This window comes from Notolepis coatsorum, assembly GCF_963971535.1.
Source record: "Notolepis coatsorum genome assembly, chromosome: 4".
In the NCBI taxonomy this organism is placed as follows: Eukaryota; Metazoa; Chordata; class Actinopteri; order Aulopiformes; family Paralepididae; genus Notolepis; species Notolepis coatsorum.
Window position 1 is genome coordinate 25,914,492 of NC_140168.1, and position 22,942 is coordinate 25,937,433.

The 22,942-nt window shown below is 45.2% G+C and overlaps 2 protein-coding genes across 2 annotated transcripts; both read right to left on the reverse strand.

Moving 5' to 3' along the window:
- Window positions 1-2,680: 2,680 nt before the first annotated feature.
- Window positions 2,681-4,762, reverse strand: tpbg1b (trophoblast glycoprotein 1b). Its single transcript, XM_084311798.1, has 2 exons — window positions 4,303-4,762; window positions 2,681-3,592 (listed from the first exon to the last, which is right to left on the reverse strand). Exons 1-2 carry the CDS (start codon window positions 4,569-4,571, stop codon window positions 2,740-2,742), a joined length of 1,122 nt encoding a protein of 373 aa, XP_084167924.1. The 5' UTR covers window positions 4,572-4,762; the 3' UTR covers window positions 2,681-2,739.
- A 6,614-nt stretch (window positions 4,763-11,376) lies between these two features.
- On the reverse strand, window positions 11,377-22,566 carry tmem222b (transmembrane protein 222b). The gene is made up of 5 exons (XM_084312971.1): window positions 22,503-22,566; window positions 18,588-18,619; window positions 13,570-13,666; window positions 12,534-12,664; window positions 11,377-11,788 (listed from the first exon to the last, which is right to left on the reverse strand). The coding sequence occupies exons 1-5, from the start codon at window positions 22,560-22,562 to the stop codon at window positions 11,701-11,703; spliced, it is 408 nt and encodes a 135-aa protein (XP_084169097.1). The 5' UTR covers window positions 22,563-22,566; the 3' UTR covers window positions 11,377-11,700.
- Window positions 22,567-22,942: the final 376 nt, after the last annotated feature.

Here is a 22,942-nt window from a genome sequence, read left to right on the forward strand (position 1 = left end):
ACACAGCGGGTGGTGTGATTGCATCAAGGCGCCATTATAAAGCTAAAGGAGGATACAGACTTTTTAGAGGAGTAACATTTCTAAAGCTTTATTTTGACAATTCGCAGCATGCAGCATAACTGGCTTACACACTCTAGAAACAATTCTGGGGCGTTATCGGGTAAATCTGGAGAACATATTGAGAGGATGATGACAGTCCTTTCAAAGGAACACAGTCTTCCCCCCCCCCCCCACCCCTTTTCCCTCAGTCATGAAAACCTCACCCCAGTGAGATTCTGAGACAGAATAATGACATTTATATGGGCGGTAGTTTACTCTCACGACTCCCTCTCTCCTCCCCCATACATCAAAAGTGCCAAAGAGAAATTGAGTCCCCTTTGTTCTGGGGGATAATGACTAATGCAACGTTCATTCGGCCTCTTACAAAAACAGTGGAACATGTGGGAAGGGAGAGGCGTTTGAGAGAGGGATTAAGTTTTTAGGACCGCTATTACGGAGACGGTTCATCTGAATGCAGTTCATACATGCGAGTGAAATCAAAATGAACATTAACAAGATTGAACTCTCCGGGTCTAGATGTCAAGCGTTGTTGCAGGAATCATGCGGAGAAACACGACGTGTACCACGATAAACAATAACATCCCACGTGAAGAACCCTTATCATGCGCCCCGATCGTAAATCGGCAAGAAATGCGAAGAGAACGGTTCCTCTCGAGGCAGTAAAAAAATATAATCAAAATACAAATTTTAATAGTTCCATAGCCCGCAGTTCCTCCACTGGTTAAAAGGAGGGGGGGGGGGGTGGACATTGAATGAAACTATGCAGCTGGTGTTTCAGAATCATCTGTATCTTATCATTGGCCAAGTCCCCTAAACAGTCAAATGTGGAGAGCCAGGCCCTCCTTCAAAGAGAACCCCAGAGCAGGCTGTTGTCTTCAAGGAGGAGGAGAGATTGCTTTCAGCAGGGCCCCGGCACCAGAGCTGCTTCTCATCATCTTGACAATAAAACACAAGGACTTAAAACAAAGCGAAGTTTCATGAAAACGGGGGTCTACGAGATTTCCGTTGTTGTGCAATGAATTGTCCCCCCCCCCCCCCCCCCATCCGCGGCAGAGGAGAAGCCTGGCGGCTGGGTTCCTCGGCTGGGGGGGGGGGGGGGGGGGGGGCGTTCTCCTCCCATTGGAATGCTGTGGACCCCGCTCCTCTGGATTCCTCCCAGGCACCCTGGGGGCAGCAGGGACAGAAGACCAAAAGGGGATTGTCCGGCACTAAACGGCTCAACGTTTGGCCGGGACTCACAAGGGGCAGAGTGCCGTTAGTGTATGTGTGTTTTATTATCTGATTACCATGGGCTTACGTGAGCTCGACGGGGAATTTTGAGAGAGTACATTATAACAATATGTCATGAATAGGAATGAGTGATTAGTCTCGCAGCGTTTTTCCCCTCAGCTCAGGAGTTTCTCTCTCCCCTTCCTATGTCCCTTTGATCACTGAGCTGTGTGCAGAGATATTACGGTTTTGTTTTCACTGAGCTGTGTTGCAGAGATATTACGGTTTTGTTTTCACTGAGCTGTGAGCAGAGATATTACGGTTTTGTTTTCACAGAGCTGTGTGCCGATATTACGGTTTTGTTTTCACCAAGCTGTGTGCAGAGATATTGCGGTTTTGTTTTCACTGAGCTGTGTGCAGAGATAATACGGTTTTGTTTTCACTGAGCTGTGTTGCAGAGATATTATGGTTTTGTTTGTTACGGTTCTGTTTTCACTGAGCTGTGTGCAGAGATATTACGGTTTTGTTTTCACTTTGCTGTGTGCAGAATTGTTACGGTTTTGTTTTCACTGAGCTGTTTTTCAGAGATATTACGGTTTTGTTTTCACTGAGCTGTGTGCAGAGATATTACGGTTTTGTTTTCACTGCATCTTCCTTGCTCCTTGGTGACCAACCAACAAAGGCACTTACTGTTGGTCATGTTTTGACATACAGGAATCGTCAAGGTTATAGGAGGGGGTCTATTAACGTGGGGGACAATGTCTCGTCTCTGCCTGATCCCCCCTGGCTCTGCAGTAATATAGATTCCTTGAGAAATAGTCTTGAGATGCGGCTGTCTTTCTGTGCCTGTGTAGAAGTCATTGTTCAAAATACCCAGGTCGGTACCAGAGACTTGAGGATTAACTTAACGCTCTCTCACACCGAGTTACGCCTCCTTACCGCGAGTAGTGTTTTTAAAATAGCACATTAACCTTAGGACTTGCATAGCTTGAAGAGGCAAGTGCGGCCAGGCTGAGAAGGCCGAGCAGTGACAGGTAAAGTTACATGACAGCTTGCTTTTAAGCCTTTCAGGTGTATATATGATCACAGCCGTGTGATGAGAACCTAACCTTCAAACGACGGTGTCACACTAGCTACTGAACCGTTGGAAGCCATAGAGTGGTAGAATCCCCACGCAGGATTCCTATAGGAAAGAAATTCCCCAAAACTCACACCTGAAAGGGAAGGTTCGTGTGACGTGGATTACATAAGGTCTTAAGTCGAATAGTTACTGGAAAAACAGGCAGTGCATGCTTTAATTGACAAAGCGATAACATTATTAACACTAATGAATATATATACTATATATATATATATGTATATATATTTACAGACAAATATGTACATTTTTTACAAACTTCTACCGATAAATGCGTTAGAAAAAAGTTAGGTTTGCAAAAACAAAAAAAAATGTCAGTAGCGATCGTCCCGTCACACATCGGCGGTCGTGGAGACCTGCGACAGCCGGGGGTCCGAGTCGATCTCGTAGCGATAGTGGTAGCCTTCCCACACCTCCCTGCAGGCGTCGCGCAGCTCGTTGACCCGGCTCTTGATGCCGCTGCGGTTCAGGTAGAGTACAAACAGGAACATCAAGCCCACAAAGCCCAGGACGATGCCCAGGAAGACGTACGAGGTCTGCAGCGCCAGGTCCGTCCCCGTGCTGCCCTGGTGACAGCCCAGGGTCAACCTGCCCACCGTCAACAGCGACGTGTTCCGCATGGCGGCCGGAAAGGCGCACACCAGGCCCTCGGCGTCCCGCACGCGCTCCTGCGACCGGTTCAGCCACAGGGCGAAGGGCTCGATGCCGCACGTGCAGGTGAACGGGTTCTCCTCCAGGAAGAGCCGGGCTCCGGCGGGCAGGGAGTCCAGCTCCCGCAGGCCCTCCTCCGACACGGTCTTGAGCGCGTTGAGGGTCAGGTCCAGCTCCTCCAGCCGCTCCAGGCCCCAGAAGGTGGCGTTGTGGACGGCCACCAGGGAGTTGTTGGCCAGGCTGAGCCGCCGCACGTTGGCCAGGTGGGAGAAGACGCGGAGGGGCAGGTAGATGAGGCCGTTGCCGGACAGGTCCAGGCCCAGCAGGGCCCCCAGGGAGCTCCAGCAGAGCGAGGCGGCCAGGTCCGTCACCGAGGAGTGGTTGTACAGTGCCCGGCTGAGGTTCAGCTCCCGGAGCGAGTGGTTGAGCACGGTGAAGGCCTCGGGGTGCAGGACGGCCAGCTGGTTGTTGCTCAGGTCCAGGGAGCGCAGGCTCCGCAGGCTGGCGAAGGTGTGGGACTCCACCTCCGAGATCCTATAGAGTAGTAGTGTGGGACAAAGTGACACGGTGAGACTTTTTACACTGTGGAGAAATGTCACACTTGTGCATTTAGTTAGTGTGCACATTTCATTCATTGTTCACGGGCAACCTTTAAGAAGATCAGAAATACATTGGATTAGATTAGATTAAAATGTATCGTCGTTATAATACAGCACAAGTACAGTATACAACGAAAAGAGGTTTGGCGTTCAACCGGAGTGCAAATGTAACAGTAAAGTACAATAAATATATAAATTAGTACGGAGGATTACAAGTAATAGTGCTAATCAGATGGTTGTACACTAGTATTATATGTACAGTGATACAGGTATAAAGACAATATGGTAGTAATAAGTCCTTAGTGTCCATAGAAAGTCCTTTTTTATAAGTCAGACTCAGAATGAGTACAGTACACGCCAATGTGACAGCTTGTCAGGAGGAGGGCGGCATAGCTTCAGAAGAAGAAGACATACCTGCAGGGTTGATTGACTTCATGTTAAAGAAGCTGGAACTCAACTACTTGCATGGATGGATGAATGAATGAATGAATGAAAACTTTATTTAACAGATTGCAGAATAAGTACAATACAGTACGGCTCAATACACACAATTGTTAAGGTTATGCAGACCAGAGAAAGACGTTTGTCTTGTTTACATCAGGGAGGACAATTCATAGTGGCAGAGGAAGAGGTACAGTAGTTTACCTGTTATTGCTCAGCGACAGCGTGGTGACGTTATCCAACCCTTTGAAACACTCGGGTCCAATTCGACTGATTTGATTCCCGGTGATGAACAGGTTCCTCGTGTACCGCGGGATCCCGGACGGGACGCTGCGCAGCTCTCTGGAGACGCACTTCACGGTGTGCGCCGCCTCGGAACACTCGCAGCGCGGCGGACACGACGACGCGCCGCGCGCGTAAAGGGCGCAGACGAGCGCACAGAAAACCATGCGCTGGGCCAAATAATCCAACATTTTGGAAAAATGTTCCCCAACTATGCAGCACAAGCGCAACAAACAATAGCTATATCATGCATCGAAAAAACGAATGACTGAATGGGTCAATAATGAAACGTGCGCTGGTCAGCTCGCCGCCCAACAAGGCATCATCATCGTTCGTGTGTCTCGTTCGTTCTGCGACGTCCTCCTGGCTTGTTGTGTGAGGGTTCAACTTCTTCTTTGCATTTCTGCAGCCCCCACGTGTAAGTGAGAGGCAGGGTCTGATTTCCATGAGAAAGAGGGGAAGGGGGGGTCTTGCCGATCTTGGTTTTTGATCCTTCCCTTTGCAAAGCGGGGCGTCGCTTCTTCTCCCGAACAATGAAATTAAAGCACCATCGCGCAATGCAATCTGTGGGGAGGGGCGCTGCTCCGCGCGTCCAGTCCACCGCCTCCTCCAAGTGAAGAATAGGCTGGACTCAAATAATGATATCATATTATGCAGAACTAGACATAATAGGCTACCGGTGTTGGAATGAGCTACACTCCTTATCGGGGTTCTGCATGATTATACTGTCTATCTGTATGTCATCATATGTCCTGATTAATTGAAAATGGGGGACCCTGATGTAAACAAGACGAAAGTCTTTCTCTGGTCTGCATCCCCTTAACAATTGTGTATTGAGCTGTACTGTATTGTACCCATTCTGCAATCTGTTAAAGTTTTCAATCAATCAATCAATCAATCAATCAATACATTGTGACGTGGAGGTGTTGACACTATAGCTATAGAATAATATGGCCCCAAGGTGTAAAAATACAGAACTTCAAAGTATCATTCCCTATAGAGAAAGGACCAGAGCCACCAGGACATTCACAATTCACAAGTACGTGTAAATGCGGTATATAGACACACTAGTAGTAGAACATTTGGACAGACATGACTTGGTGGAACCATTCCCACCATCACCCGACCAGGTTGGGGTGGGTGGGGGTCGCCGGGCAGAGTGCAGGGCCTTTGATCCCCCCCCCCCCCCCCCCCCTGGGTCCCATGACGTTTTGCAGGATAATAGCAACTGCAATTGAATGACTTTAGCCATTTGACAGCCAACAAAGCCCAGTGTTTTATTCCCGGTCCACTCCATATTGCTCCAATAAATAGCAACAACTTCCTAATTGGTCATCTATAAAGTGCCTGAAAGGAAGACGGTTGTTCTCTGGAGTCACTTTACCGTCGTTCAGATCATTCTAAAACTAAAGATTTACGACTCCAGCATCAGTACAGAGAGCCTTTATAGATATGGACACAGCTATTGTATGACGATGATGTAAATCCATGGAAAAAAGTAGCCCACATGTTTAAAAACAATAATAAACATCTTTATTAGTATTATAGACACATCGCCGTAAGTCATACATACATTCATAGTTCACACACACAGTCACTTGCAGGTTTCATAAAAAATGTCCTATTGGCTATAGGCAATGATCTGCAGCATAATGGGTATTCCAGGGATTATAGAAACAAAAGGGGGGTTTTGGTGTTGCAGACTGGTACAAGTATATATGGATAGTGACCCTCTCATAATAGCATCCCGCCACTGTCTTTTGTCAACCGGCTGAATTGGTGGAACCGCAGGTCTCCACATTCCAGGCGCGCTCTCTGGGTAACGACGAGGCGGCGCAGCGGCCGGATCCATTCAAAGGTTCTGAGGAATATTGCATTCTTGAACACGCGCTGTGATCAAGGGTCGCCGGGCTGATGTTTTTAAGAGACTATTTCTCATTTTCACAAATTTCTTCCAAAAAAAAAAAAAAAAAAAAATGGAAAGCTGAGATTGAATAATTTATTTATCCATTTTAATTATTATTATTATTTTTTTAGAGGGTCTCATTCAATTTTAAATGTATTATTGATACAATACAAAGGCTTCGCCTGGTAAAAATAGAAAAATGGAGCATTTCAATATCGCATTTCTTCCACTAGCCTATACTGATATGCAGGAAAAGACCAGCTTATACAACTGATGCTATGATACAAACTCAGACACAAGTTTTGCTCCGTTTGGTCCGACATCATGTGTTGTACCCAATTCTGACCGGCTGTGGCAATAATGGACTTCTCCTACATCTTCACACTATAGGTTTAGATGTAGCAGATGTAGCAGATATACATCATAAAAAATAAATATATATTTGAGTTTTCAAAATTGAACCCTGGCCTATAGTGGCGACACATTCACTTGACCGATCCTCTATTCAAAGACTCCCCCCCCATGGTTGTAAATTAACAACGACCATTCTTTCTAGAGACCGTTCCACGGATGGCAACACAGAACAGCTGAATAAACGGAGAGCAGAGTTCTTTGTAGAGAGCGACTGCCCCGCGTCACGTTACCATGCAGCAGTAATCACCTTACAGCATCACGTTACCATGTATCAGTAACCACCTTACCGCATCATATTACCTGTATCAGTAATCACCGACATCAGACGGGAACGTGGGGGGTGGGCGGGGGGCGGGGACACGGTTCTAATCTAATGTATGCTACTTGGTCACCATGACATCATCTGTACAAGCGGGGGGGCCTATACAGTCCATTATACACTTGCCACGTTTCATACATACCAGCAATCGCATTAAAACGTACATTCTTTAGAGAAAAATACACAGTAATAAAAAGGTTGAGATGGTTCGTTATAGGCAGTACGTCTGCGATGCTGTGCAGTCGTTATACGTTCAGGAAGCCACAGTATACGAGTAGAACTGCCTTTCCCGCTGAAAAGACGCACGCATCCCTACTCGACGAGCACACGCTACACACACACACACACACACACACATGCCGGCATGCAAACACACGCTCACGCGGTTACACTCTCGACAGAGGGTGCGTTGAGATAGTACACTTTGTGTCGCGATGTGTTTTACTTTTAACAGCCACGTGTTAGGAACAAAACATCTTGTGTTATTTTCAACACATCCTTTTTGAGAGTGTATCCGCTGGCACACACAGGCAGGCAGACACACACACACACACACACACACACACACACACACACACACACACACACACACACACACACACACACACACACACACACACACAGGCACAAATCTGCTTTACTGCAGAACAGTGATGAGATATGCATTGCTTCTAGAAGTGGAATGCCAGGAAAAAAAAAGAATAATAATAATAATAAACACAGTATAAACTCCTCTAAGGATAAAAGGTCAAATTTGCAATCAATCGAGTGTGAGAACGGCAGACTGTAAAAGGATACAATTGTTAAAACGAGATCAAACTCAATCCGTATAAATATTACTTGGATCTAGAACAGCTTCCTCAAATATTTACAATTTTCAGGTAAAAAGAAAGAAAGAAAAAAGGTTAAATTAATGGGAGGCCACAGAATCTACGCTTCAGGAAGAAAAAGAGTCCCACCCTGAAACACATGACATGTGGGCGGGAACCTTCAGCATCAAACCACCGAGCCGTCCTGTCAAAAAGATTCCAATAGGGGCGTCCTTGTGGCTCACCATGCTGGGGACCCATGTCATGTAATCGCAACATCCTGGGTTCCAATCCAACCTCAGACCCTTTGTTTCCCGTCATCACCCTCCTCTCAGCCCCCGACTCCCCGTCACTCACTGTCGGATCAAATAAAGCAGAAAATGCCCTTAAAAAAGGATCTTAAAAAAAAGCTAAAATAAACACACACACCAGTAAGAAAGACCTCGTCGATTCGCCACGGACTACGAGGACGTACGTTTACACCCGATCTGCGGCTTATATGCACCGTGCGGTCGCACCCGTTGCTGTTAAAGGAACACGCCAACATTTTGGGAAATTCTTCTCCAGAGAGAGAGAGACAAGAAGATAGATACCAGTTTCCTCTCTGTGCGTTCAGTAGAAAGCCACCTGGCTGCACGTTAGCCTAGCTTAGCACAATGAATGGAAGCGGACAGTGCCGGTTAGCCTACAGTAGGCGTTGTCCAACGAACACCTCTCCCCGAAGGCTAACCGGCACTGTCCGCTTCCATTCATTGTGCTAAGCTAGGCTAACGTAGAGCCAGATAGCTTTCTACTGAACGCACAGAGAGGAAACTAGTATCTATCTTCTCGTCTCTCTCTGGAGAAGACGATAGGCTAATTTGCAAAAAAAGGTTGGCGTGTTCCTTTAAGAAGAAAATAAAAAATAAAAGTTTGGCAGCGCAGGTGACGACGGAGCCCCGTGTGAAACAACAGCGAACGCTGACATTTCACCGTGACCTTCTAATCTGATGCGCGGCGCTGGAACACAGCGGGAGCGACGCGGCTCCTCGCACGCTGAGGGGGAACTCTGGGTCTTTGGTGGTGAAACCTGAGGATCCTGGCTACCTGCTGCTTCTGGCAGCTCTGTGGCTAAAGAGAGAGAGAGGGGGGCTCAACACACCCTCCCCGTTTGATTGCAAACAATAAAGGGATTTGATTCCGCCCTCCTCCGAAACCATGGCAACGGCTTTCCCCGAGTGCCAACCATCATCTGGGATTAGCGGCGTTTAAAACGACATTCAAAATCAATATAGAGTGTTCCGGCATAAATTACCGTCGGTGCCGGAACCCCTCTACGACTTCTCGACCCGTGAAAGAAAGGAGGTAATTATTTTTCTCTTTTTTTAAGCACCTACTCTTGTGTATAAACTTATCTTTTTTCAATGCAAAAGGGAGGAATGATGAAAAAACTGAAAATAGGTCTCGCTGGGTAAAAAGAAAAAGGCTTCAGAGCGGAGGTTTCATAACTCTGACGGAGGTCAAAGAGCTATTCATCGCCGAGCCACTTTTCATTTCAAACTCAAAATCAATTTGTGTTTAAAAAAAAAAAGAAGAAAAAGAAGAAAAAGAAATCCCCACATTGTAATCTTGCGGAGCGCCGTTTGAAGTCGGCCTCCCATCTCTCCGACATTTGGCACAACAACAACAACAATAACAATACCAGAACACAAAGGAATTCCCTCGGGGGTCTCGGTGGATGAGCTGCTCCGCACGCCGCAGCCCGAGCTCATTAAGGTTACTGTGGTCGTTGCATCGTGAACGAGATATCAAAAGAAATAACCTGTAAACTTGTTAAGGAAAGTACCGTAAGACGTCTGGAAAACACACCGTGCCGACAGGTTTAGAAAAAAAATTAAAACACGAACGAGTTAGAAGACTTTCGGATATCCCCGATAGATATATTCTAAACACGAGAGAACGCACTGAATTACAAACTACTCCGGTGTGTTAGGGGTTAAGTCGCAGCAGAAGAGCCCTATCAAATCAAATTACTCCGGTGTGTTAGGGGTTAAGTCGCAGCAGAAGAGCCCTATCAAATCAAACTACTCCGGTGTGTTAGGGGTTAAGTCGCAGCAGAAGAGCCCTATCAAATCAAACTACTCCGGTGTGTTAGGGGTTAAGTCGCAGCATAAGAGCCCTATCAAATCAAACTACTCCGGTGGGGGTTCTATATAAGTCGCAGCTAAGAGCCCTATCAAATCAAACTACTCCGGTGTGTTAGGGGTTAAGTCGCAGCAGAAGAGCGCTATCAAATCAAACTACTCCGGTGTGTTAGGGGTTAAGTCGCAGCATAAGAGCCCTATCAAATCAAACTACTCCGGTGTGTTAGGGGTTAAGTCGCAGCATAAGAGCCCTATCAAATCAAACTACTCCGGTGTGTTAGGGGTTAAGTCGCAGCATAAGAGCCCTATCAAATCAAACTACTCCGGTGTGTTAGGGGTTAAGTCGCAGCATAAGAGCCGTGTGAAATCGAGCATGAAATGCAATAACTTCCTGGAAAGGCATGTAAGTGAATTATCATGTTTCTGTTCCACAGTATTTAACAAAATGGCATCATATAGGAAGCACTGAGTCGAGGGACCGTGACCCCGACGACTCAGTGGAAAGTATAGTTGACTCAGAAATCTGAAAGAAAGGCGTGGACGTTTCCCCTCCCAAAGGACTCGGGGATACAGTATACGTCACTTGACGACTGCAGGGTTCCCACAGACATTGCAAAATGAAATTCAATGACTTTCAAGTACTTTTCCAAGCACTCCCCCCCCCCCTTTTTTTTAAAAAAATAATCCAATTTTTAAAAGCTGTTTTTTATATATAAAAAAAAAAACTGATCCAATATGTATGGCTTAAAACCAATTTCCGACAATTAGTTACACTTTAAATAAAAACAATTATATTTCTTGATTCAGAATTTCTTTTATCGTGGATGAACAAAACTTTCATTGCGAATGGTTGATTTGAATTTCAAGGACTTTTTAATAAGCACCTTGTTAAAAATAATTGGCTGTTTTCAAGGAATTCCAGGCCTTGACTTTTTTTGGTAAAAAAAATCAAGCACTTTAAGCACTTCAAGGACCTTGTGCGAACCCTGCATTCATCACTTGACGACCGTGTTCCTGGAGCTCAACCCGACTTCACTTACTACTCGCCGAGTGAAGAAGAAGCGTCTCAGAACCCCCTCCTTCCTGCGAGGCTTCCGTTAACCCTTCACTCCGACGAAACACGCGGTGAAACAACAACACGGAATGCGTCGCCCTCCGTACCGAGGTGCGTTAACGCGCGTGTTGAAAAACAACACGTTAAACGGCAACACAACAGCCCGCCAGGTCGTATCAGTCTTTGAAAACACACCTGTATGTGTTTAGTATAGACGGCCGCCACATCCTGTATTATTCTGACACGCCCCCCCCCCCAAGAGTATATAAGCCCGAGATGGTAGCCGCGGGAACCGACGCCAGCGCCAGGAAACTCGCTCGAAAAAAAAACCCACTAGAGTTAAAACAACGGAAGGAAAAGAAGCAGGCTTCTGTGAGTGTTCCGACTTCACCGCTGCGGGTGACGTCGAGTTTAAGAGGTCGCTACCCCTCGGAGACAAGCGCTCGTCTGTGTGGAGGAAGAAGATGTCAGCCGTCTCACTTTCGCATTCTTCATCTGGGTTGGATCTTGGGTGTTAGTGTGTGTGTGTGTGTGGGGGGGTGGTGGGGGTGAGCTGTCCTCATCTCCACCTCAACAAGCAGTACTCCCTTGTTGCTCAGAAGGTCAACCCCCCCCCCACCCCCCACACACACACACAGAGAGACACACACACGTCCGAGCAGCAGGGGGTGCCTCGCTGTCCTCCTCCCTCCCCGTCACCGGAGGTTAAAGATCAGGGCGACTGTAAGGATGACCCCTGTCAGCAGGAGGAAGGGCAGCCAGGTCTTCAGGAACCCTGCACAGCTGGACACACAGAGAAGAGGAGGAGGATGAAGAAAAACAAAGAGAGCAAAGAACAATGGGGTTGAGAGAGAGAGAGAGAGAGAGATGGACCTTGAGAGAAAACAGAAATCCAAATGACCACCATCGCCGCGGAGTGATAATCAAATTCTTATGTAATTTCCCTCATCGTCCCGACAGCATACTCTCGAGACGCACGTCATCAGTTACCCCCGCGCCGCACACTCCGCCGTAACCACGGCAACCGCAGCCGATATGTCACAATATCCCCCCTTTGCCATCCATCTATAGACGGCTTCGCTGGAATTCTGTTGCTAGGGAACAGTTGTATGGACCCAAATGTATCTCCCGGGGTCGACCGTTGCATTAGCGAACATCGCGACAGGGAAATAAACTGGGGTCGTTATTGTGGCCACTTTGAGAGCGTCTACAGGACCCACTCCCCCCTCCCCTCACTGGAAGGCTATGGGGATGCCCGGTCTAACCCCTTCAATAATAAAAGACTACCTCGGCAGATGCCGGCCAGATTCATATCCCCTAAAAATAGACTCCCTCTCTTTCTCAGACGTGCCCCGGGACACAATATGCTCAAAGTGCAGTCTGTGAAATCACGGGCCCCCTCTGCCCCTGGGATCCCCGGAGAGAACAGGTCCCGACAAAAAGCCTGCGTCCACCGGCGCTTCTCGCGGCCACCTGGAACACACAGGTGATGAAAACGTGCAGCGACGCCGAGTGAACCGCTCCTTACCTGACGTGCTTGCCGTGGATGAGGACGAGCAGGCAGAGGTTGACCATGTTCCACGAGGTGCTGTTCTCGTACCGCATCAGGTTCAGCGCCATGGCCACGTGTGAGTGACAGTTGTCACAGCAGAGGTTGTGCTTGGAAGGTAGTGAGAGAAAGAACCATAAAAAAAAAAAAAAAAAAAAAGTACAATATAAAACAACCACAACGCAAAAAGTTGCACAAATAAAAGGATTTTGTTATGCAACTCGCAAGTTGTACCTCCTGGACCTGGGCCCATATATTCACAAACGCTTTCCCCAGAGTAGGAGCGCTGATCCGGGGTCAGTGATGATAAAACACTTGTCATCGTGACCTTATTCAGTCTAAAAGGAAGCCGAGTCTAGATCAGTATTCCCACTTCCAGATGTGAATATATGGACCCTAGATTCTCGTGCTCCCCCCACCGACCAGAGAAGTACAACTTTCCTCCGGGCTGCAGAACAGCCATTACTGAACTGAACAATCACCCCCCCCCCCCCCTATTGCCACCACATCTACCTCACTATAACATACTGTACTGTACTACTGTATAAGATATTGGGACATGTGCAATAATGGTATTCTCTAAGGTGCAATATTTTCCGCCGATGTGCAATATTTCTTTTCTACTGCGATGTTTTGCAATGCTTTATCATTATAATTTTTTTTTTTAAACCTTTTTAATGTTCTTGTGAATAAGTGCATGTGTAGCAGAGGGTGTGTGTGGGTACTACATGAATGTGTGGTGTGATAGAGAGTATGGGTACAACTAATGTATGTATGGTAGTGTGTCTATATGGGTACATCATGGATGTGTTGTGTGGTAGTGTGTGTGTGTATGTAGGCATCGTTCTTTTAGGCGCTGCACAAACTAATTTCGTTGTACTGTATTGTGCAATGGCAATAAAGCTGTCTACTTCTACCATGTTGAAACCCCCCCCCCCCCTCCCAAGAAACATTTAATTACTCTGTACCTCTGCACTGTGAAAAAGAAGAAGGGACTGCGTGTGAATGAATTTACCATCCTCTGCTTGTACTCCTCGGAGGCATCGTGCACAGCTGTGTCCCAGGCGTCAGAGCCACCAGCGTAGACCTTGCTGACATCCAGCATCCAGTATCTGCAGATCAGCACAAAGCCTGGACACTCAACACTTTCTCTTTGGCGTCCGCAGAGATCATGTGTACTTTAATAGGTATAGGCGAGAGTGCCACGGAACGTTTTCCCATTGGCTCTCGATACCGATTTTCTGTATTAAGTTTCACGATAACCGGTATAGCAGTATATCTTCCTGTACATTTGACTATATAGGTATATCTTCCTGGACATTTACATTTGACTTATTCTTATTTTAGATTTTTGACTAACTGAATGTTCATTGTGAGCGATCTGTGGTGCTGAATTTCCCTCGGGATCAATAAAGTACTTCTATTCTATTCCATCCGTCAGAGGTGGGGCCAAGTCATAGTTTTTGCAAGTCACGAGCGAGTCTCGAGTCCTGACACTAAAAGTCCAGAGTTGAGTCCCTAGTCGAGACAGGCGAGAAGCGCCCAAGTCAAGTCCCAAGTCAAGGCAGGCAAGTCTCGAGTAAGTCACACGTCTTTGGGTTTCGAGTCCTAAACGAGTCGTCCTTATGGGTTCTTTGCCAAATTGAATGCCATTTAAAAAAAAATCAAACCAATAGAATAGTCAATAGCAGTGAGTGCCAGGAAAACTTTCAAAGTGTAATGTTCATATTCAGGGTATCTGCAGGTTTCAACAAGTAAAATTTAAGACTTTTTAACAGGCACCCAGAAAAGTGGCAATTTTGTTTTTTTTACTTGGACACGAGGACTGCATACTTTTTTTTGCTAAGCTTAGCTTTATACTTATAGCACATGCATGAGCCTGGTCTCTTTTGAAAGATAACATTCTGAAGTTACTAATGCAAAAAAGGAAAATCACTTTTAGTGCTAATGAAATAGAGTAACAGAGGTCTGGAGTTGAACTTGAGTACTCAACATTTTTCTGTAGTGGTTGCAATCTTCCATAGCCTGAAGTCTTATGTAGTACAGGTCCAAGTTTTATAAAACTCCGTTCAGAAATGGGTCTTTGAGAGACGTCAGAGTAAAACAGACGACAAAAAAAAAGCGTTCCAAAATCCATTTCCTCATCCACCGCCGTGTGTTCTGAAGTCTGAATCGCTTCTGGTTTTCGCTCGTCAACTTTCACCTAGTCCCCTTATTCGCACCCCCCACGTGGGGTATCGTTGGAAAGGTACACTCGTTGGCTACAACGCTGACCAATCACCTTCGCCATCAGCGGATGATTGGCAGTTCTGGAGCGTCTGGAGTCCGGGGTGGTCATCTGATGCGCAGCGTGTAAAAAGACGCTCGCCTGACATATCGTCATGTAACTCGAGAACCGAGGCACGGATTTGGTCGGAAATGCAGCCCCGAGCCGCTAGACGCTCGCAAAGTGCCGTGACTTGCGCGCAAGGGCTTGTGAGCATGTATACGTCCCGGTGCACGTTATGACCTTTTTAATACCGCTTAAGACCTAAATTTAATAGCAATTTCACGACCATACTGAACTGGCAGCTGCACTTGCAGCACTTGTGCGGCAATTTAATTTCTCACACGTTCCATACAAAAAACAACGACCAGAGTTGTTACCCCGATATTACTCATTACTCTCAATTAAATGTACCATGATTAATTACTTTCTCTAATAGCGAGGCTATGACAAATATCGTCACAGACCTAATCATTCTACATCAATCTAATGGTGTGTAATGGTGTGTCAGAGAGAAACAGGCATCACGTCAAAAGGTCCTGCACATTGTCTTCACTGCAGTGGTGCATGAAGTACACAGTTCCTTTACTTAAGTACAAGTAGAAATACCCAGATAAATGAGTACTCTTGTAAAAGTAAAAGTCCTCCATTCAAATTCTACTTAAGTAAAAGTAGAGAAATATTTATTAAATATTTATGTAATATGTACTTAAGTATCTAAAGTAAAAGTATGCATTCTACATGACGTTTGTGTATTCTAGTGCTTGGGAGTGTTCAAACCTTGATCCATTGACCTGTAAAGGTCATGTTAAAGGGGTATGTGGTCCAGTTATGCTGCCCCGATTACGTCCTCTTGGAAGTCGACAGGCTTCAAATGTGAAAGTATGTAATCTTCATACATCTTTGCCATGTTTTCTAAGCGAAATATTTTTCTTCAAAGTAACTAGTGACTGATGGGTTCAGATAAATGTAGTGGAGTAAAAAGTACAACATGTCCTTTGAAATGTAGTGGAGTAAAAGTATAAGATTCCCTAAAATGAAAATACTCACGTAAAGTACAAGTAGCACTAAAGTGTTACAGTACTTGAGTAAAAATACTTAAGTTACTTTCCACCACTGTTCACTACTACACAGATGCCTGATGAACGTAGGATGAACGAGAACATAGTATTTAATGATTAAGTTGAACGTAAGTGAAGACGGCGTCTCTTGTGTATCGTCTCTAGAATAAATAAATATCACAAGACAGAAATGAAGGCAAGAATCAGTCAACAGGGAAGCCACAGACTGCAGTCTGGGAACTCTTGAAAGCCCAGGATTAAGGAAGCATCAATAGAATGATTTTGTTCTTAACAAAAGGACTGATGTTAATCGGTTTTTTATTTTTATCACAGAAGATATACTGTAGCCTACATTGTAGCAGGAGAAGATCTATTGATTCCCGCAGACTTTTCTCTGCAGCGCAAAGTTTATCATTTACATTGTTATTTAGCTGACGCTTTTATCCAAAGCGACTTACAAGTTCTGTACGACAAGTCAGCAGGAAGGGTACAACTCTTTGATCATTGTTACTCAGCTGAAACAGTGCTGAAACTTGGGCGCTGCAGTATTGAGTGCATAGACATAAGACATATTAGTATAGGAGGAGTGCGTGGTAGTATAGGACAGTAAGAAGGTTAGTCTTTTGTTTGTTTATCAGGTGAAAGGTGAACGTGCGTCTGTGGAAACTGTTGTCACGATTCATTCTATACCGGTTCCCAACGACGACCTTTCAGTGTGATTGAATTGATTGAAAACTTTATTAACAGATTGCAGAATGGGTACAGTACAGTACAGCTCAATACATACAATTGTTAAGGGGATGCAGACCAGAGAAAGACTTTCGTCTTGTTTACATCAGGGTCCCCCATTTTCAATTCATCGTAACATATATGACATACATGACATACAGATAGACAGTACTGCTACATCTATATATTTATGACATACCATATTTGTAAATACAGTACTGTTTGTGATACAAAGAGAGCCCAGAAAAAAAAGTATATACATTTGCCGTAGAAACTGTACATTGGATTGGGTAGGTGGGGGGGGGGGAGACTGTACATTGGAGGTGGGGGGGGGGGGGGGGTAGGAGTGGGGGGGGGGGGGGTTGGGTAGGAGGGGTGGGTGGGGGACACTGTACACTGTACAACTGTACAAACAAAACTGTACATTGGAATATTGACAAGACCATACTTGGTAATTTACTGTACATTGGAGGGGGTTGTGTTAGGACATTTACAGGGGCCAGTTTCGAATTGCAGTCTCCCGTAGGTGTTTTTTGAAAGTGGGTAGTGATTCACATTCCTTTACAGCTTTGGGTAGGGCGTTCCACATTGATGTGGCATAATTGCGAAACGTGTTTAGTCCCTTGTTTGAGCCGAATCTGGGTTTAACATGATTTGTGGAGCTCCCTCTGGTGTTGTGATCGTGGTATTCACTGACCTTTGGGAAGTATTTTGACATGTACATGGGTACCTTGGTCGTGTAGTGTATCTTGTAGACCAGGCCCATTGCAAGTTGCTGTACTCTGTCGTCTACTCTAAGCCATCCTAAGTTGTCAAAGTGGGCAGGGGTGAGGTGGGTTCTAGGAGTAAGGTCAAGCAGTAGTCTGACCAGTTTGTTTTGAGATGTTTGTAATTTTGTTTTTAGCGCCTTTGAGGTGCTTTGGTACCATGAGGTGCAAGCATAGTCGTAGTACCCTTGAATGAGTGCTCCTGCCAGAGTCTTCAGGGTATTCTTGTTTACCAGTGAGGAGATCCGGTACAAGAATCGAGTTTGTTGGTTGACTTTTTTTTATTACATTGGATGCCATTTTGTCACAGGAAAGATTTGCCTCTAGGATGGAACCCAGGTAGGTAATATCTTCTTTCCTCGTGACAATATTGTCACCCACTGTAACTGTAACACAATCCATGAAGTGTATAGGTCAGTAGTGTGAAGACGGGATTCAACCAGACGTCACCAAAACCTTTTACAGCCCAGTCTGCCCAGCAAAACGTGGGTGCAGTGCAGTGGAACTCATTCTCTCCCTGTTGTGACGTCCTCGGCTCTAGCACCGACTAGACTGCGGCGTCTGAGCTGTGTTCCATTTTCAATTCCTATTCCCTTCCCTCGACCACTCGCCCCCCTTGCTCGAGGAGCCACCGAGAGCCTTATCGTAATACTACAGAGGGCTCACTTAAAAGAGGTCAGGAAAAGAAGGGGACAGAGACGTGAACGACGCCACAACAGAGCTCACTCTAGTTCTCCTCTGCCTACGTCTGGCAGGCGCCGATTACAGAGGGAACGATGGAACGGGTGGGAAAATTAAAGAGTTGATTCGCTTTACACTTTTTTTTTAAGCAGACATGTTTTTTATGGTTTGGGCCTAGAGGGAGAGCATCAAGTAATTTGGCTCAAAGTCGAGTCTGAATCCATCAAATTGATGACTGATTTTTGAGTCCAAGTCATGTGACTCGAGTCCACAACCCGGGTATCTGCGGATATGCATTTTTCTAAGACTGTAAAATTGACATTCCCTTGTCAAAATCCACGAACAAATGTGTTTTTATTTTTGTCTCATTGACAAACGTCATATGTGTAATTCATGGCACAACACAAACAGGATCGAAAACGCATTTGTCTCCATTGACAACCACAGATATTTTTTTACAACGCATGGTGGTTAGTGGAGGGGAGGGGGAGGGGGAGGGACTCTACCCAGACGCTTCTCATCTACTTACTTTGTTGGTCTTCCAAAGGCCATGTTGTCTTCCTGCAAGTAAATAAATAAATACATTTAAAAGAAAGATCATAGTCACACTCATAATAAAGCAGCACATTCACATTCCCTGCCCTATTGGTGATGTGCACTGCAATTAGGGCTGGACTAATATTATACTGTATCATCTCACAATGCTTTTTCAAAACATCTTCACAATGTGCATGAAAATATACAGTAAGTCACCACACGTGACATAATAACAATAAGACATGCCATTTGGTGGACACTTTTACCCTGACAATACCATGGGAATACATGGGAATCCATGGGAATCCATCCCCTAAGCCTGGCCGTGTTAAAGGGGCAGGTTTCCTATGGAAGGACAGCATTGCTCTTGTGTGGAGGAGAGATTAGGAGTAGGGGTGTGTGTAACGATGCATCGAAATGCATCGATCCTAATGTGACGATTCAACTGCATCAATTTGAAAATGTTAGAATTGATTAGATAATCAAAATTAAATATATATATATATTTTTTTCTTTTTTTGTGTGTTGTTTTTATTGACCTATAGTCCATTCATGCTGAGTGAATCAGTTCCCCCAGCCACATTTGTGTATTACATTTTTTTTGGGGGAATTAACTGATAGAAAATTAATCGAGTCGTGGTCAAATGAAGAGATTTCATGATGCATTGAATCGTTGCCTGAAGAATCGTAATCGAATTGAATCGTTGTGAGGTTGCATCGTTACACCCCTAATTAGGAGCTATGAATACTCAATGCCCTCGCGGGAAGTGTGTGAAAGTCCGTTTTGGCCTTAAAGGGGCACTTCACCAAAATAAAAGATGCAGATATATTTTGCACATAACCTCGCACACGTCCCAAAACTCCAAAGTAATTGAGTTTGAATATGGCCACCAGTGATGTCATCGGGGACGTTGTATATCCTTGTGTTGTTTTAATTACAGCTCCATGAAATGATGTAGATGAAGAAATAGCAATACCTCGTCTTATAGGCACTGCCATCTCATCATTTCACTGAGCTGTAATTAACACAACACAAGGAATCAATGTCCCCTGTGACATCACTGGTGACCATATTCATTTACCAGCTCATATACACTCTCAATAGCAGTCCCTATAAGACAAGTATTGGTATTTTTTTTTTAATGATAAACAAACACGTAGCGACACTGAACAAGCGGCTGCACAACGACAAAACAATGACTCGAATACAAAAACATTTCATATAATTCAATCTTCCGACAGCCTGGACTGCCTGGCTGTGCAATTTAAATTTAAGCCTTCTTAATAGCTTTTAAAGGCCTTAAATTGAGAATTATGAATTTCATACTTTTTAATACCCCGCAGATATCCGGCCATCTCTCCTCCACACAAGAGCAATGCTGTCCTCACATGTCAGGTAAGATTCAGATTCAGATTACTTTTAGGTAAAGGCGGAAATGCACAGCTCAAGGCAAAAGGGGGCGGCGCTGCGTCACCCAACACACGGTGACATCTTGGGAGAGGTGCGCGTACGGCAGGCTCCGCCGGTCGGCTCCTTTGGCTATGCCAGCACCGGTGTCGCCTCCAACGGCATTTCCCCCCGTTCGGAGTATAAATAAAGCTTTCGTGCCATATGCTAAAACACACTCACCTTTAATATTCACTTCAGCCACTTAACACTAGTACACCATATTTGATCGATTTATTACTAAAGATTTGCACTACCTCTGTACCTCATTTAGCATTTTGTAAATTTTTTGTTTTGTATAGTGTTTGGCCTTTATTCTTTTACTTTTTACTGTATGAAGCATAATTTCCGGAGGGTCATACAGAACCAAGCACTATATGTGACGAATAAAACAAAACTTGAACTTGCTCTGCCTATTACAGCACAGGACCACAGGACCACATAGAGAGGTGCTTACTGACTGAGGCTCAAGAGGAAACGCATCCCTGGAGTGTGGGGCAGTGACCCGTGTCACAGCAGTTCAAACTACAAGTCCTCGTCTCGTGTTTCATTGGCTCCCCCTCGGGCTGTTTTACTTTCTGTTGCTACACACCTATCAAATGAAGCTAGGGCACGAGGTTCATAGGTTCTCACCAAAACAAAAACAAAAAAAACAGACCAATCGGCTCCAGTAGGCCCCAATGCGTTCACACTTCAAAAACAAAACCGCTCCCGGGTTCAGAAGCGGACTGAGACCACGTCACACAGGCGGACTGGGTGTGTTTGTTTGGTGTGAATGAGAGGAGGGAGAGGTGTGGTTTTGGTGTGAATGAGAGGAGGGAGAGGTGTGGTTTTGGTGTGAATGAGAGGAGGGAGAGGTGTGGTTTTGGTGTCGGCTGCAGAGGGAAAGCCGGGAGTCAAAAAGCGGCGGGAGGAGAGTGTTAATTGGCACAGGTGCAGCTTGTCTGGATAATTAATACCGTCTCTCCTATATCATATATAATAATAAATAAACTGGACTTTTTGAAGAAGTCTTTATTTATCATGCAGTGACACACATATGCAATTTTTGGGCCACCGATGAAATTGAGTCTCTGCGCTTGACCCATCCCGTCGTCCTTCCGCCCAAGGGCAGCCGGGAGCAGATAAGGGCTGCGGCGTGGGGCCACGCACCGGGGACCAATCCAAGTGCAAGTACATTTAAAATGTAAACTTAAATTTAAGTGTACCTTAGTTGCTATTGCATGTACATATATGCGTTCGTTTTATTACATACATACCAACTATTCGCCTGTTTTTTATTCTCCACCCATCGATTATCCATAGCAACACTAATATTATTATCACAGACATCCAAGTTGGGGGATCCCCCTTTGAACAGCCCATCTGAGGTTTCATCGCCTGTTTTTCCTTATCTTCATTGGGGGAATGTCTGGGAGTGTCGCATATTAGGATTTTATGGTGTTTTTCTGTTCTTGATTTATTGTGATGTTTCTTCTCGACTTGTTCAGCCCATGGGGGCATTACCTTGTGACTTTGATCTTTACAAATACATTTGATTTGATTCAGTTCAAGTTTGACCAGTGGATGCCGTCGGGTAACCAGTATACGCAACTGTATGTGTCCGAGTGCAATAAACAAGACCAAGTGGTTTACTTTCAAGTCAAGTCTCTGAGAGTACTGTGTGTTGGTCCGAACCCAGAGGGTAGAGAGGCACCCGCAATTGCGACAGCAGTGTGGTTTCGCTGTTGTTTGGAGGGGCGTTCTCAGCTACTTAAACCAACCGCATTTAGAATACTGAAGTTATTACTTGGCACGGCACGGTGGTGCAGTGGTTAACACAGCAAGAAGGTCCTGGGTTCGAATCCCGCTCGAGGACCAGGTTGCCAGGTACTCAGGTGGGGTATCTCACCTTTCTGTGTGGAGTTTACATGTTCTCCCCCCCCGTGCTCACAAGGGTTTCCCCTCCAGAAAGAGATGAACCCAATGGAAAAACATGCAGAACAGATCGCTAACACCGTTGTGTGTGTGTGTGTGTTCCTATGTGTGTCGCCCATCTGCATGACAATTAGGGATGTCCGATATTATCGGCCTACCGATATTATCGGCCGATATCGGCATTAAAATGTGATATCGGAAAATATCTGTATCGGTTTTAATTTTTTTTTTTTTTTTTTACATTTCTAGAACCTTTATTTACCCAGGCAAGCAAGTAAGAACAAATTCTGATTTTATTTATTGTCAAAAGTATGCATAATGTTGTGTTAATTCCACAACAAGAGATATGTAATGTTAATTACCTGAAATTATTCCGTTTTTTGGGGGGGAAACCCTGCATATATCGGTATCGGAAATTAAGAGTTGGACAATATCGGTATATCGGTATCGGTAAAAAAGCCAATATCGAGCATCCCTAATGACAATGTAGCAATGTGTGCTACAAATAAAGACTTCTTCTTCTTCTAGACTTCATCTACTCACCGAGACAAAATACGGCCCAGCAAAATCCCGGATGACACCAGTGGAGGTGCAGATTCCCATGTGTCCAATAAACGGAAGCAGCCATCTGCGGAGAGGAAACATGGCCAGTTAAAGAAGTCCTACTGTAACCTGCTGGGGGGGAAGAGAGAGAGCCGACGTAACTCGTACAGGAGGCCAGATGAGCTCTTTTGTGGACAAGTTAAGAACACGTTCATGTAGGACTTAGGAAGACCGGTGTGGTAGAATCCGTCTCTCCCTCCCCCACGACACAGGTCAGCCAGACAGTGTTGTAGTACTCGAGTGGGAAGGTGCAGGCGAGGACTCTGACTTGTTAATTGATATAGTTATTTATACATTTATTTTTTTGTAATAGGCCCTAATAATTTAGCTATAAGATATTGATGGCTAGTGCATTTGTTTGGCTATTGTGTCACAAAGTA

Coding starts and splice junctions, on each gene's coding strand:
- tpbg1b (XM_084311798.1), bottom strand. CDS start 4,571: ATGTTGGATTATTTGGCCCAGCGCATGGTTTTCTGTGCGCTCGTCTGC. Junction 3,593..4,302: donor CTGTCGCTGAGCAATAACAG/GTAAACTACTGT, acceptor ACTACTCTATAG/GATCTCGGAGGTGGAGTCCC.
- tmem222b (XM_084312971.1), bottom strand. CDS start 22,562: ATGGGAATCTGCACCTCCACTGGTGTCATCCGGGATTTTGCTGGGCCG. Junction 18,620..22,502: donor CTGGGCCGTATTTTGTCTCG/GTGAGTAGATGA, acceptor ATTTACTTGCAG/GAAGACAACATGGCCTTTGG. Junction 12,665..13,569: donor AGGAGTACAAGCAGAGGATG/GTAAATTCATTC, acceptor CTACCTTCCAAG/CACAACCTCTGCTGTGACAA.